Source organism: Pteropus alecto, unplaced genomic scaffold (assembly GCF_000325575.1).
Source record: "Pteropus alecto unplaced genomic scaffold, ASM32557v1 scaffold103, whole genome shotgun sequence".
Taxonomy (NCBI): domain Eukaryota; kingdom Metazoa; phylum Chordata; class Mammalia; order Chiroptera; family Pteropodidae; genus Pteropus; species Pteropus alecto.
Window position 1 is genome coordinate 291,478 of NW_006436288.1, and position 16,686 is coordinate 308,163.

General features: G+C 41.4%; 1 protein-coding gene and 1 non-coding gene across 5 annotated transcripts in view; both read left to right on the forward strand.

Moving 5' to 3' along the window:
- ETV6 (ETS variant 6) overlaps positions 1-16,686 on the forward strand; it is a 217,738-nt gene that overhangs the window by 188,658 nt on the left and 12,394 nt on the right. For all 4 annotated transcript variants that reach the window (XM_015590065.2, XM_015590066.2, XM_015590067.2 and 1 more), the window contains one exon: positions 5,354-5,899. In XM_015590065.2, coding sequence (XP_015445551.1) covers positions 5,354-5,899 — 546 coding nt within the window. The remainder of the gene's footprint in view (positions 1-5,353; positions 5,900-16,686) is intronic.
- Positions 8,289-8,407, forward strand: LOC112480434. The gene has a single exon (XR_003046586.1). It is a non-coding gene; the product is annotated as a 5S ribosomal RNA (ribosomal RNA).

Here is a 16,686-nt window from a genome sequence, read left to right on the forward strand (position 1 = left end):
AGGCCTGCTTCTGTTCTGTGTACTGAGCCACTGGCAAAAGTAGCCCATTTGGAGGCCGTCCCATCCACAGCAATGAAGATTAAGCCTCAGACTCCTGCAAGTCACCTACATTGTTTCTTTGAACCCCTTTCACCAAATGCTTATAAAATTCTAGGCGTTTATGCAGGATTTATCATGCATGACCTCAAACATCTGTGAATCAAACCCTGCAAACTAAGGCAGTTTTCTTCTCAGACCCTACAAGGGAATTCAGTGACATTGACAACTTGCTGAGATGAATAGACCAAAATGGGCAGGAAAAGGGTCAGTAGAAAGTCTCAGCTGAACCTCGGAGAAAGGGAGTGTGAGTGGTGGAGCGGGTGTTAGTCTGCTAGAGCTGCCATAACAAAGTATCACAAATAGTTGGCTTAAACAACAGAAATGTATTATCTCACAGTACTGGAGGCTGGAAGTCCAAATTCAAGGCATGGGCAGGATCAGTTCCTTCTGAGCACTGTGAGGGATAATGTGTTCTCTGCCCCATTCCTAGATCCTGGTCATTTGCTGGCAGTCTTTGGTGCTCCTTGCTTTCATCTTCCCATGGGCCACTCCCCGTGTGCATTGACTCTTACTTCCGTACCTATAGCCTTTTGGGGTGTGTGTGGGTGTGTGTGTATGTGTGTGTGTGTGTGTGTGTGTGTGTGTGTGTGTTTAATATGTCTGCTTTCTCCATTAAACTAGGATATCCTTGAGAGCAAGGACCACATTTTCCTACTCTTTGCATATTTTGTATCTGAGACACTACTTGAAATACTGTTAGCATCACTCAAGGTTCTGTGATTCAGCTCATATTTTGTAATCACTGTGGTGAAAAACATTCCCCTTTCAGTCATGCAGTAGGTAAGCCTATGTGTCCAAAGTCCCCCTTTTGTAAAGACACCAGTCACATTAGATCAGAGGCCCACCCTACTCCAATATGACCTTATCTTAACTAATTACGTCTATAATGACCCTATTTCCAAATGAGGTTCCATTCTGAGATACTGGGGGTTGGAGCTTCAACATGTGAATTTTTTTTTGAGTTGAGGTAGGGGGAGCACAATTTAACTCATCACAAGAGGTGATAGAACCTAAGTGTGTATATGAAATCTGTTTTGTATATGAAATTTGTGTGTATATGAAATCTGTTTTGAATTCCACCTCAAAACCTAGAGCCTTTAATCTCTGTATAGCTCTTTATATCATTCATGGTACCCATTAATCTTTTACAAAATTGTGCTGGAAAATGGTCCCTTCCGGAAGAACGTGGAGTACGTGGACTGCGCCTGAGTGAGGCTTAGCTACTGGGCCTCTTGATTTGCATCTCTTTGGCTGACTTCTTCTCTTATCATTATCCCAGACCTTAGGGAAAGTGCAATGGTGAAACTGTGATCCTGGTGTGTGAGATATAAGCTTGATCTTAGCCTTTGTTCTACCCTAGAAATTTTCTAGTCAAAACCCATGATTTTAATCAAAGGCAGTTTCTTTGGTTGATTTTTTTTTTTTTTTTTTTAGGTTTACTAGTCCTTAATTATTTATAACATGATTAAAATGATTAAATTGGGTTGAACTTTGGTGACTTTTAAGTAGAGAAACTTTTCTAATAAAAAGAAAGAGGACAAGAAAAGAAATCAGATCTTTTTTTATAATCATCACATTTAAAGTCCGAATTTATTTTGGGCCATTTGGTAGTGAGAAGGGGTTATTTATGTCTAAAAGAGGTCTACAAAGAGAAAGGTTTGGGATCAGGAAATACTTTCAACCAGAATAAGTTCCCTACCAGTCCTTGGTCCTTTCCCCCCTTGCCCGCTTCTTGCCATGCCCACACTAATTATCTGTGGCTTTCCCTGCCTCTTCTTGTGCGTTACCCTCCCCTATCAAGACCTTCAGTCCGAGGGCAATGTGGATAATTTCCCAGTTTTCCAACTGGGCAATTCACCAAGAGCAAACCCAGACATCAAGGCCAAACCAAAAAAATCTTCTTGTTTTAGACAGAAGACTCCTACATCTGGGGGATTTAATGCACCCACTGTCCGCTCAGTGCATTTCCTGTGTCCGGAGCGTCTCTGCCTGCCGGCTCTGGTCTTGTAAGTTTCCGTACCCTGCTGCCAACTTATAATAACAGAGACAGGAGGCAGCAGGGTAGCAACGTCATAGCCCTCTCCATCTGTGGGCGCGTGCTTTGCAAACCGAAACAAAAGCTTGGAAGGTCTCATTGCCTTTCGGCCTTAACAGCGGTTGTGCCCAGACCACCAGAAGCCTGGAATTAAATACCTGCGGATCCAGTTCTCTACCATTAATGTTATCAACTTCATCGAATACTTCCTCTTTGAGTAGTGTCTGCAGAGAAAGAAATAAATCAAGTTCCTCCAAGTCTTGTCCCTGCCCGGATCTTGAGTCAAAAGTAAAATCTGAGTTGATTATCCAGAGCACTGTCTCCCTCCTTCATTGTTCCCGAAGTTCTGGGCAGGAACAGAGAGTGAAATCTTTCCAGGACATTACATCAGTTCCTCTTTTACCCTTGGCATGAAAGTTCTTCCTCTCGTAGTCCTCCCAGACTTCCTAAGGCCTGCCCCGAGAGCACAGTCTTATGCTGAGCCTTGAAGCACAGGACATCAAAGATGGCCTGCAGGTAACCAGACAACTGGCTAACGCCTGTGTCCATTTTATAATTTGTAAGACGGGAAATGGATTCAGGAAATAGAATATTTCAATACATGGTTTTCATCATTCTTAAGTATTTTTAAACCTTAATAAGCTTTTAAAGAAAGGGAGGCATTCTGTCCATGGCATTTAGAAGAAAATAAATGAAACTTTAAAATGTATATGTCTTCCAAAGTTGCTCGATGGTCATATTCTGTGACAAGTGAAAAGTGAACCATGGACGAAAGGTAAATTCATTTTTGTGGACAGCAGAAATGAGATTCATATTAGCCATGGAAAGAAAACTTTTCTCATCTCTAAAAGATTATAGATCATTTCTATCATACTAAAAATCTCAGCCACTAAAGTTAACTCCATGGGTCTAATCCCCGTAAGCTTTTATTTGCATTTGGGTTCAAGTAAGGAAGTTAGTACTTGTCATCCCAACCTGTATTCTTGCAAGGTAGATTAAACACTAAAAAAAATCCCATCACCAGCTTCATGATCAGTTGTGGCCAATCCTGTTTCCTTTATGTCCCACCTACTCTCTGCTTCACCATCCCAGATTATTGTAAAGCAAATCTCAGATATATAATTTCATCTGTAAATATATCAGTGCAGATCCGAGAAGACAAGGAAGGACCCTTTATATAAAATCATAATCACGAAGCTATCATATCACCTGAAAACTAATAGTTCCTCAATATCATCAAATATCCTATTAATGTTCACATTTTCCCAACTATCTCATAAAAGTTTTTGCAGTTTATATGAGTCAGAATCCAAACAAGGGTCTATACATTGCACCTGGTTGCTGTGTCTCTTAAATCTCTTTCAGTCTGTGAGTCTCCATCTATTTCTCTCTCGTGCACACGCTTGTGCACTGTCCCTCTCTTCTGGGTGTTTAAAAAAGAAGTTAGCCATGAGCAGCATAAATTTTCCCCTGTATGTAGTATGTCTCTTTTTCCTCTGGTTACTTTCACGATTTTTCTCTTTATCTTTGGTTTTCAAAAGTTTGACTATGATGTGCCTTGGTGTAGCTTTTATTATATTTATCTTGCTTGAGATTTACTGAGCTTCTTGGATCTTTAAGTTTTGTTTTGCTGTTTTTGTCGTTACCAAATTTGGGGACAATTTGGCCATTACTTCTTCAATTTTTTTTTTGCCTCATTTTTTCTGTTCTCTCCTTCTTAGACTCCAATTACATTAGTCTCCCACCGGTAGCTATTCCAGTAATAGCTAACTATAACTAGTAATAGCTAATTCCAGTAAACACTTTTAAATTCATGGCAGCAGGTTATACAGTAGTTACAAAATTAACCTTTTGCCTTCAGGCAGATGACCTTTTAAAGATCATGAATAATATTTATTTTGTTCACTGTCTCATGCGATAGGTGAAATCTAATGGAGTCCCCAGTTTCCTCTGAACCCTGTGTAAAACTTTCTAAGAAACCACCACTTCTGTTTCTGCTTACTAACCCGGTCAGATTCCCAGATCCCTTTTATATGGTCTTCATGTAGATATTATCATAATGGACAGAGGAGATATCTTTAACTTGCTTTACTTAGAACCATGGAAAAGTCTTTGACCAGAACAGGGACCTTCAAGCATCCCCGTTCTTTTGGCAATACAGTTCTAGGATCAAATGTGGCCAGAAGAACCTCATTAAGATGAATGTGAGGCCCTGTAGAAAGCTCCATTTTCGTAGGTAGATTTCTCTCCTTCCTATCTTTAGCAGAGACTCCTAAAGCCACATGTGCTGGACCCGCCCGCAACCCAGCCCACAGAGCTACCTCTGTTGCTGAGCTGTGTACACTTCTGATGTTGTCTGATGCTCAAACATCACCAGCTTGAAAATTCGGGTGGAATGGGGTATGTCAGGGGTGGCCTTCCCTCCTTCTTCTTACTTTACCTGTCTCTGAGCACTTGTAGGTAGGGTCTGTGCACTCAGAAACATGTGTTCTAAGTAATCTTTCAAGTATAACAAGACTGTAATTCTGTACATTAGGCCCGCTGCTCATGCTTAGAGCGTGTTTTGATATGACTTTCCCCCCAGTTTCTAAACAGCAAAGTGATAGCTATTGTAATGGGTACATAGGTTCAAGAATCTGATTGGAGTCGGTTCTAACTTCCTAACTGGCTGCGTGACCTTGGGTAAGTTGCTTAACTTCTTTATGCCTCCATTTCTCACCTGTAAAATATAAATAATGTAGTCAGTATCTCCTACTTAGGAGTGTTGTAAATTTTAAACAATATGATCCAGTACCTAGGATACAGTAATTGCTTTATTATTATCACTATCATTATCATTAATACCAACAATTCGTGGAGGTAGAGAATATGAAATTTTGGTTATGAAAATGTAAGTCAGTGGAAGCATCTAGAGGGAAACCCTTAAGATTCCCAAAAACCACATCGAAAAGTCAAGTAACAAAAAGATAAAGAATAAAAGTTCGATTTCCTTATATTTAATGGAATGTTTGTAGACATTCTTAGCTTGTCTACTGGTAGGAAAAGAATTATCAGTATGTGCACTACAAGTGTGTTTTAGCAGTGAGAATGACACTCTGCATCCTGGGCAGGAAGGTGCCACACTGCATGTGCTGTACTGCTCACAACTCTAGAATCGCAGGAGGGCCCTCTCCCGACAGTTCACTGGGGTCTGTGATTGTCTTCCCCTCTGCTCCACAGATAATTGTGTCCAGAGGACCCCAAGGCCGTCGGTGGAGAATGTGCACCAGAACCCTCCCACCATCGAACTGTTGCACCGCTCCAGGTCACCCATCACGACAAACCACCGGCCATCCCCTGACCCCGAGCAGCGGCCCCTCCGGTCCCCCCTGGACAACATGATCCGCCGCCTCTCCCCAGCTGAGAGGGGCCAGGGACCGAGGCTCCACCAGGAGAACAACCACCAGGAGCCCTACCCCCTGTCAGTGTCTCCCATGGAGAATAACCACCGCCCACCGTCCTCTGAGCCCCACCAGAAGCCATCCAGCCCCCGGCAGGAGAGCACACGCGTGATCCAGCTGATGCCCAGCCCCATCATGCACCCTTTGATCCTGAACCCCCGGCACTCCGTGGATTTCAAACAGTCCAGGCTCTCCGAGGACGGGCTGCATAGGGAAGGGAAGCCCATCAACCTTTCCCATCGAGAAGACCTGGCGTACATGAACCACATCATGGTCTCCGTCTCCCCGCCTGAGGAGCACGCCATGCCCATTGGGAGGATAGCAGGTGAGTGGGTGCTCCCCTTCGCCGCCACTCCATCCTCGAGGGAGACCTGGCAAAGCCCCAGCTCTCTCCTGCGAGCCTTGCAGCTAGCCTCACACCATTCCCAATTAAGTGCTCTCAGAGGCTCCGTGAGGGCAAGTGGAGGCTTCTGCCTGGATGAGGCGAAATCCCTAATGGATTAGTTAATGAGCCGCTGGGATGCAGTAGCTAATGAGCCTCAGAAATGTTAAGAAACAAATGTCCTACGTCCAGCTTATGAGGAGAGTCACATCAGAATCATGGCTAAGCGAAAACATTTAAAATAAAAGGTTTATGAGAATGTTAATGGCCCTGTCCTGAAGTTTCCAGTCGCTAATTAATAAGCAGACACAGCATAAAGAACCTTTGTCTCAGATTCAGGCCTGTAATTCCATCCTATGGGCAGTAACTCAATGCAGCCTTCACCTTGGGAGGAGGGTAGGAGAGGAAAACAGGATTATGATGTTGGAGGCAGGTGTTGCTGGGTCGTTTGGACAGAGGAAACCGCTCCCAAATTCTTTTACTTTTATGATGACAAGCCCAAATTTGCTTCCCCAAGACAAGAAACCAGTGGAAATCTACACACTGTATTTTTGTTAGTCTTCCCATAATTTATATGAAGTCATTCTCCAGAAGCTTAATCCTCTAACCACCTGGCAGGATTAGCTCTTCTCCTAGAGCATCGCTCCATACATGAGACGTTCGTTGAGCACCATAAACACATTAGGAAGTGGAGAGGACACAGAGCTGATTTAACACAATTATTTCCTTAAGGAATTTCAGATTTACTGGGAGAGACCCACTAACTAAAATATAAGTTGAAATGAAAGTCTTATGTCCCGTTCATTCAATGCACAAGCAATTATTCACTTATTTATTACTCTCTTACTGTGCGCTAGGATAATTAAGTACTGTGGAAGCAAAGCAGAGAGGAGGTGCATTTTCACTGGAGGAACTGAGGAAGGCTTTGTAGGGAGGTAGCTTGATGCCGAAGGTGATCATGTGTTCAATAGTGGGAAGGATGCATGGAGGCAGGAGAGGTCAGACCCTTTCAGGAAAAGGTGAGAAATGTCCCTTTTTTCATGAGCTAATGCCCCAGCACAGAGCTCTCGCTGACCCCGTCCTTCTCACTGACCCTGTCCTACAGGCTGTTTATCTCTGCCTTGACTCATTGTCCTGTTTTTCTTTAAATCATTGGTTTGCAATTTTTTTTCTCTGGCCCCAAGTACACCTCCAATGTTGCCTTCGTTTTATGGTTATAAATAATTTACATCAGGATGTCAAATCAAGAAAACAAAATGGCAAAGAAATATATGATTTATGTGCTTTAAAAACTATGAAAAATGAAATGACCTATGTCTGGGGTTTGGTTCAAAATGATCCCACAGGCTTGGACATAAAGAATGGATGGGGGTATACATGAGATAAGGTTAGCTATGAGCTGCTGGCCGTATGGCTGGGTGATGGATGCCCAGGGGTCCAAATTACTGGCCTCTCTACCATATATACATATAAAATTTATATATATGTGTGTGTGTGTATATATATATGTAGGTATGTATTTTTAATATGTATATATGTGTATTTTTTAATAATAAAAAGAGAAAAAGAAACTGCAAAAAGAAAGAATGGGATAAAGAAGCAGAACTTAGGCAAAACATGTGAATTTCCCCCAGATAGTTGGAGAAAGAGGATGGATCAGTATATTTCTGTGAATAATACAAATTGTCCATCCTGTGCTTTTTGGCAAGACCTTTCATGTCTATATAGACACTTCTTGCCTTGTCTGTACAATAATACTGGACATTTTGCAGATACTTAACTACCTGTATATAATTCTCATTACAGCTTTTTGAGGTCGCTTATTACTGCTATATTTATTTTATATGGGAAGGTCATTTGGACAGGTGAAACCCCAGAGGAAATTGAGCCACAGAGAGGCAAAAGTCAAGTAGGGGCTGGGTGACTGCAGGCCAGTCCTGGCTGCCCCATGGGCTGCTGTCTGTAGTGCTGCCCTCAGCGGGGTCTGCCTTCCTCATCGAGATCTGTTGTGTCCACCTCCTGCATGAGGCTGTCTTCACCACAGGCTTCTGAGGAATCTAAGATAAGCTCGTACACCAAGAAAGTTAAATTTTTTAGACATATGGAGTTATTTTCCCCTTGTTTAGTAGGTTTATAAATTTTTAAATATTAGACTCTTAAAAATTGTGTTATTGGTTTTTTTTAACTTATTCCTAAATATCAGAACTGTTGGATGATGGCTGTAATTTCATCAATAAGACACTGCATGGAGTATTATACCAACCAAGTGTTGAACCTTGGTGCCTATGGATGTCCCCCTCTCTCAAGAAGACATGCAAAAAAAGGGAATCTGGTCTATAGCCATGCTACCCTGAACAAGCCCAATCCCATCTGATCTTGGAAGCTAAGCAGGGTCGGGCCTGGTTAGTACTTGGATGGGAGACCGCCTAGGAAGACCGGGTGCTATAGGCATAAAAAATAAAAAAATAAGGGATTGATTGTAAACTGACAAGGTCCTTGCAATCTGTGAGGTCAACCAAAGGGTTGCCTCGCCTAAAAAAAAAAAAAAAGGGAATTTGTGTTTCACTTTATGACTCTGAGAAGTCAGAATATTCATGTAAAATACCCTAGGGCCCAGATCCTTTGGGGAGATGCGTTAACTCCTACAATATGATCATATCTCCTAAAATTATTCATTATTAATGTTCTAATGGCATATTCAAAAGTTTAAACATCTCCAGATGTATATATTAACTGATACAACCAAGTCCAGGATTAGCTAATTTAACTGAAAGGCACTGTTTTTCTCAGGGGTGAAGTGAGAAGGTTGGAAAATCTACAATCAAACTCTAGCTCCAAAAGTCTACGATCTAACATTTAGTCTTGATTCTACAGCTCTCTGAGGAGAACTCATCACAATTCTAGTCTTCTTCGTTTCACTGGGGGGTATCTCTGTCTCTCCAACCCAGCCCTTCTGGCATCTTTTTAGATGACTCAGATCCTTGTAAAATCAATTCTGTTTATTGAAGGTTGAATTCATTGGGTGATTTCTATGTACCGTGTAAAGTTCTGTCATTACTGAACAGCCATAATAATCCTTCAAATCTCTATAAAGCAGCTGTTAGATGAGAGAACTTAGTTCCCAAAGCTTTTTGAATGAGCACACCATAGAAAGAAATGAAGGTGAAATGAAGGTGCTGCTGAATGTCGCACTGATGAATACCGAGGCTGGAGGGTATGGATGGAAACACTACTTAGGAATGTGGATCAAAATGTAAAGCCAAATTCTTACCCATTCAGATGTAATTTGCTCAGGTACCACTAGGATTTATGCATGTGGATACCTTCTGCATTTAAGGCACTGTACTGCATTCATGGGGGTGGAGTGTTCAAAGAGATGTAGACACAGTTTTTATCATGAGAAGAGCGAAACAGCTAAGTGCAGTATGTGGTGTATTAGAAAGATTCCTATAGGAGGTTGGAGTAGGCAGTTCAGGGAAGGGTTCAAGGAGGGGCTGGCTTAAAGCTGGGTTTAGGTAAATGTTTAGAATATAGACACGTGGAGATTACGGGGAAAATGTCATTCCAGATGGAGAAAACTCCAAAATAAATGAAGCCCAGTATATTTTTTCTATTTCAGTAGAAATATAAATCCAAGAATCCAGGTCTATTGAAAATCCATCATATTTCACTGGTCCTTTATTTTTTCACTTTTTAATATCTCAGAAATTGGGACACATCATACAATTAAGAGGTTACGTGCAAAGTTATGATAGTTTACTTAGGCATTTACCTTGTAGCAAAGCTAAAATAATCAATAAAGGAAATTCAGTAGGTAGTTGACAACTTAAATACAAACCATAAATTAGACCTATTTAAATATAACATAGCTTATTTTTAAAGATGTCGCTTATTTTTCAAAGGATGAGAAAGACTGGTAACTGAGTTTAACAAGTTAGAATGGCTGGTGTTTCTGGAGGAGAGTTTAACACAGGCCAGAGTGAGACAAGATCCTGGGCTCTTTTTTTTTTTTTTTTTTAATTGAATAGCCATGGTGTATGTAACAAGGAGAAAGTTTCTTCTTTCTGTCCTTATTTTCTAATTATTATACTCAGGAAGGAATTGCTTGGGGCTGGGGAGGTGGGGTACAGCATCTGTCATCCTGCTAACATTTTTCTCAGCCCACAAAAGTTTTACTGGCCTGTGTCTCACCGATGTGTTTTATAGGCAAAGAGTGTATTGGCAGTGAACACCACAAGTTGATGAGGTGTAGCTCTGGTGATTCCATGAGTCATGTTTTCAGTATATATTGAAATTTATTCTTAGAACTCGATGATTTCAAAACTACTAGGGTCTTTTACAGAACCAAGAATCAGACACATCAAGAGTCCAGCCTCAAGCTTCTCTCCAGCGTTCTTTCCAGCACACTTGCTTCCTTCTGACCTGGGCCTCCAGGGCAGGGACTGGAAACTCTGGCCTGTGGGCCAAATCAGCCACCGCCTGTTTTTGTAAATTAAGTTTTATTGGCACAGAGCCACACCCATCACTGAGTATTGTCTGTGACTGCCTTCGCACCACAGAGGCAGAGTTGAATGGTTGCAGCAGAGATGATGTGGCCAGCAAAGCCTAAACTATTTACTAATCGGCCTTTTACAGAAAATGTTTGTTGCCCCCTATTCTACGGATTGCCTCTGTGTCTGGTCAGTCTGTTTAGAGTCGTTGGCCTAGGATATGGAAGTAGAAAACACTGTCCCTCCTCTCAAGGAATTTCTCGTGCTTTAAAGATTGAGGCATGCCTAAAACACGTGGGAGGGACAATAACAAGCCATGTAAGAAAAGAGACAAGTTCTAGACCTCAGGCTGTTTGTTTACAGACCAGTTCAGAAAGGATACAATGACATCATCAACATAAATAAAATACAGCTAAGGAAAATGATGGCTTTGCATGTTGGAATTATGTAGTTAAGTCATTCATTTCTTCATGTGAATCTCTATGTGCCAGGTATTTTTCTAAGTGATAGTGTAGCGTGTCCCTAAACGCCAAATTTTGTGTCTTTGTTGGCATAGGCAGTACCCCTCTTACTTTATGCCATTAAGCAAACTAAGCTCCCGCTTTGGTGTTAACTATAGACAGTGAAGTCTTAAAAGAAAAATTGTAAGTCATTTTGGCTCTCTTAAAGCTCTTCAGTTCCATTAAAACCTGAGTGATCAGACTTCCTGTCTACTTGTCCCTTCTTTGGCCTTAATCCAGAAATCTGCTAAGGAGGCAAGATTCATTGGCACGCTGATTTATAATCCGTCCATAGCCTCTCATTTGCTACACAAAAGTGGAGACTTTGGAGGTCTGTACACATCGGGTTGTTCAAAGTCCATGACCCATCCAAATGGAGACTATTTCTTGTGCTTATCTCACAGCTTTTCGCTTAAATCTGTTTTCTTCGCAAACATGAACTTCTTCATGGTTCGTGAGGATGCCATGGGTTGGTTGATCCTACAGCAGATAAGACATCCCACTCCCTCCACCCTTCCACCTCTTAATCCTCCCCACAGCCCCCACCTTCCCATACCAGGGCCTGTTTTCCTCACTCCCAACCCTCATATAACACACACATCATGGTCATCCTTCAGATCCTTAAGGGGACTTTAAAAAATATGTTGATTATCTCTCAAGGCTACATTTTTAACAGAAACAAAAAGATTCTAACTGGGGAGACATCAAGTCTCCTGTGTTGCTTGTTTGTCACCAGACTAGAACAATGTACTGTCTCGATTTAGTTTTATTGACTGGATAAGTTTTATATGCACAGAAAGTCAATCTTGGAAGCCTCTAATCTTAAATCAGATGAAGAAAAATAAGCCTGAGACTCCAGGGTGAGCAGTTGGAGGCTCATCCTTGGACAGGGGGGAAGTCACACTGTATTCTTCCCTCTGGCTTCCTCTCCAACAGTATTCAGTGCTGGTGAAATTTTTTTCACGTGAGGCTCAAGGTCTTTTCTTTTATAAATGAGCCTCAGGAGCAGCCTTGAAGAGAAAAAGATGTCATAAAAGAGAATTCTAAAGGGATTCGTATGAAAGCGATGACAGGCCTTTGCAGTAAGGTGTGGGATATGCAGGTGTGTGCACACATGCACTTTGCACACACCCATATGTGTGTAAATGTGTTTGCAGGAAAGGAGAGGGTTGTGGGATGTCTCCGTTAGCCGGAGAGGCTCAGGATTTTAGTAGCAGCTGAAAGAGCCACCACGTCCTCTGCACTGTCTCAGGCATATAACTGTCTGCAGACCCTTGCAGCCCAGAACTCCCTAGGTCTCTTGGCCCAGGATCCTAATCAACAGCTAGCCCAGTGTGGCCCTGTGGGACAGCATGGACTCTGGAGTCACCAAGATTTGACTCTTGGCCTTATCCCCCAAGCAGAGGAACTTAATGTCCCTGAGGCCTAGTTGCCTTATCCATAATAATGAGAACACTAATACCTATTTCTGGACACTTGAGTACTGAGACAATATATGAATATATAGCACAAGTAGGTTAATTATTAAGTATTAGTGCCCTTCCTCTGCTCCATTTTTCTTTGCCCTACTTCAAAGCTGCAGAGAGCGAGGGGAGAGCAGTGGGTACAGCCAGCACCACTACCCACCAGAGCCGGCAGGGACCTTGACCTGGGAGGCCTGTGTCTGGGGCGTTTGTTTCGAGTGATGCCAGCCTGTAAAATGTGCCGCTACAAGGCGCCCTTGGAGATTAAGCTCTGCACTCCCTCTCACCTCCTCCGGGGCTTTTGCCTGCCGTCCGTATTTGGAGGAGATTGTTGTGAGCCCTGGGGAAGGAAGGGCCCTCCATTCCAACAGGACTGTCCTGAGTGGCTCTGCCCTCTCACACCCTGGCCGAGTCACCGCACTTTATTTTCACTGCAAACTACTGAAAAATCAAAGTGCCCCAAAAGAGAAGGACCTTTCAAGGCAAAGTGTTTAAAAGATAAAGAGTAACAGCACGGTGGTTCATGGAAAATAATAGAAAGGGCTTGAGGAGACTGGAAATTCCAGTTTGTTGGAGGGTACACGTTTCTGCAATACAGCGGCCCTACCTCCTGGCAGTCCCTGGATGTGAATTCCTAGGCTGTCCCACACCTGAGCAAAGCAGGGGCTGGGTGGTACTGGGTTCCAGCTATGGGCTCAGTCTCAGCTGTAAGGCCTGAGTTACAGATCCCAGGACTTCCCAGCCTTACTCCACACCTGCAACCAGAAGTGAAAAGGTCCAGCCTTGTTTGCAGCTGTGCTCCCTTTGCCCCAGTGAAGCCAGAAAGCCTAGATCTGTATTCTTTACCTCAGCTTTTCCCTCCTCCAGCCTGCCACTGTGCACATATGGTTTCTGTTTTCCTAAGCCACAGCAAAGCATGAGCAATTATCCATTGCAGACTCACCTATGCGTATCAACACAGGGTTGGCTGCACTGGATTTATCAACTTTCTGCTTCTAGGTAATGGCTTATCTAGGATTGAGTAGGAAGAGAAAAAACCAGAACTGAGCTGCAGATTGTCCCCTGCATGTTGTAAACCCCATGTTTCTATAAGCAGAGTTTCTCAAGCTTGGCACTTTTGATATTTGGGACAAATAATTCTTTGATGTAGGGGATGCCAGTAGCATCCTCCACCTCGGTTGTGACAACCAAAATTATCTCCAGACATTGCCAAATACCCCATAAGGTAGAAGATTGCCCCTAGTTTAGAAACACTATTATAATGCAGAGTAGCAAAATGTCTTTTGCATGTTACTTACCTGTTTTGTTGCCGAATCTGAAATTTATTAATTTTTCATAATAAATTTAAAGAAATTAAACAGGGACACTCAACCTGTTCTTGATGGAGATTATACCCACGAGACTCCAGTTTACAGACATTCATTTAAAATTCCATTTGGGCAGTAAAAACAACATAAAATTACTCTCTTAGAAGCTTTCCCGAAATTTAAATTAACTACCATCATTGAAGATTCTCTTTGTCAATAGCTTGACTTCCCACTCAGTTTTTATAAGCATCAGTCTTGTCTAGCATGGTTTTTTTTCATTGCAAACCACATTGGTTATATGTGAATTGCCTATCATTTTTACAATCTTTGCTCAGTGAGTTTATACAATTAGTTTCTGGTAAGAGACAGACGTGGGAGTGAAAATATTTCTCCCTAACTATCGGAAAGGATTTTTTTTTTTTTTTTTTTAATACAATGCCTTTTAGCTGCAGACACCCAGCATGGACACTCACCCAGCAGGAAAAAGAGAGAACTCTCTATCTTCAATTGGGAAATGACACTTTACAATGACTTCACTTGAGCTAAAACTCTTTTATAAACTCTTTTATTGTCTCATGGAAGAGACAATACAAATAATGGACATCTGTTTAAAATGCCCACATGCCTTGGTATAGAAGGCCCTTTAGTTTAGGAGAAATGCACTTAAAATTAGTGAATGCCTCGTGATATAAAAATTTTTTTCACATGCATGTTCAGGTGTTTTGTAATGGGATGAACTTTCATTTGTAGAGCTTGATGCATTTATTTTATAATAGTAAACATTTTCATTCATGATCAAAGAACACTGTATCTCAGAAAACAGAATGATGTACCAGAGAGTAGGGGTTGAGGGTCAGCAACATGGGTGAGGGGGTCAAAGGTACAAATTTCCAGTTATAATAATTCATGGAGTCAATAACATTGTAGCACATATATTTAAAAGTTGCTAAGAGCGTAAATCTTAAAAGTTCTAATCATAAAAATATTATAACTGATAACTAGACTTATTGTGGTGATCATTTCACAATATACAGAAATAGCGAATCATTATGTAACGTCGTACACCTGAAACTAATACTATAATGTTACATGTCAATTATACCTCAATTAAAAAAAAAAAAGAACATTGTATCTGTGAAGACATGGATTTCACCAAAGCTGAAAAATTGCAGGTGGACTGTGTTAACAGCCACCAGAGGACATAGGAACTAAGAAGAAGCTGCCTTTTATTTAATTGAAATCTTAAAAACAAAAACAAAAAAAAATCTTGTGTGGTCAGGCAGTTATTGTTATCATCTGACGTAATTTTTAACTAAAGAAACGAAACAATCGATAGTGTTATAAAAGCCACTTATATTCTGAAATTGAAACAACTACTTTATGCCATAAAATTTCTGTTGCTACCTCCTTTAGTGACTGAGTAATTCGGTATGTCTCGAATGTCAACATATTTTTATTACGCAGCTAAACTTGGCTTTGCTGGATTAAATGCCATTTTAAATGGTCAGTTGGCAGCTGAGTTGAGGTTATTTTCCCATTTATGAAAGGGAAAAGATTGCAAGATACAAATGTTCTTGAAACTTACAGGTAAAGACTGTTTTCTGATAAGCCCACTTTTCATTTACCAACCAAAGAGCAGATAAACTTTCAGATCTTTTTTAGTAAATTGTTTACATAAAAGTCCCAGTGTGATGCTTCTGAAAAACCAACAGTGCTGGTTAAGCCCTTACTTGAAGAAATGGTCTGGTTCACATTTTATGAGAAATAGACTTTACCAAAACAGTAAAAGAGAAGCAACAGGAACAATGAAAGTGAAAATCCTTATGCAGATGGGCATGGAGGAGAACTTGAAGTTTGAGGTCCAGTAAAGCCTAAGCTGAGAGAACTGCCAGTATACCGCTCTCCTTGATATGGGCTGAATTCCTTTATAGCAAAATACAAAAGACAACCAGATAGTTTTATTAAATTTTATTAATATAAACACTTTAGAGAATTACATTCCCAATCCAGATGAATCCAAAGGTGTCATCAGGCCTTTTTGTGGTAAAAATGATTTAACTCTATAGAGAACAGAGTTGTTATACACAACACCCCCCTTCCTTGTTCCTCCTATTTACTGGCATTTTATGTGATAATATTTGGTTTTGGCAGATGTTTTCCAGTTGGAAGAGATTGTGGGAAATTAAAATGTATTTGCCATTTGATGGTAAAACAAAAACTGAACAATTAAACCACAGCTCAGATCTCGATTTTTCCATTTGCAGTAAAAAATGTTGCAAGACCAAAGAGGAGGCAGCGGGGAGCGGGGGGATTAAGACATTTTGCCTGTATCGCTGCTTTGTGTGGAAACTAGAGTCGTTCTCTTCCTAGAGCTAGATTGTTTTCAGTCTGCAACAGTGTGACACTGACTTCTCAAGGCGCTTTGCGATGCTAGGCTTCTTCCCCCTGCACTCTGCCCTCCCCTCCTCAGCCCACCCTCTGGCGATAGGAACACAGTGGCAGGTAGAGGTGGTGACAGAGGAAGTGGCAGGTGGGGGTGGTGATTGATAGAAGTGGCTGACCAGCTTCTGTTAGAATAGTTCAAACTCGAGGAGTATGGTGTCATTCTTTTAAGAATGCCACTTGTCCCTTTCCAAAACGTGATAAGTCACACATCACATTACTTTTTAGACACAGATAATCGAGGCAAAAAGGATACAGTAAGGGATACTAAAGATTTGTGGCCATCTTAAATTTGATGGTAGTTCCTTGAGAAATTAAGCCTCCTGGAAAATGCCACATTTTAGGCCAGTTTCTTCTACCGTGCAGAGAAAAGGCTGGATTTCGCAAAGGATGCATTAGAGTTAAACCTTGCTCTGGAAAGTCCTAAAATTTTACAAATAAATAAGTAAATGTGTGTGTGTGTGTGTGTGTGTGTGTGTGTGTGTGTGTGTATGTGTGTGTGTGTATACTACACTACACACTATACAC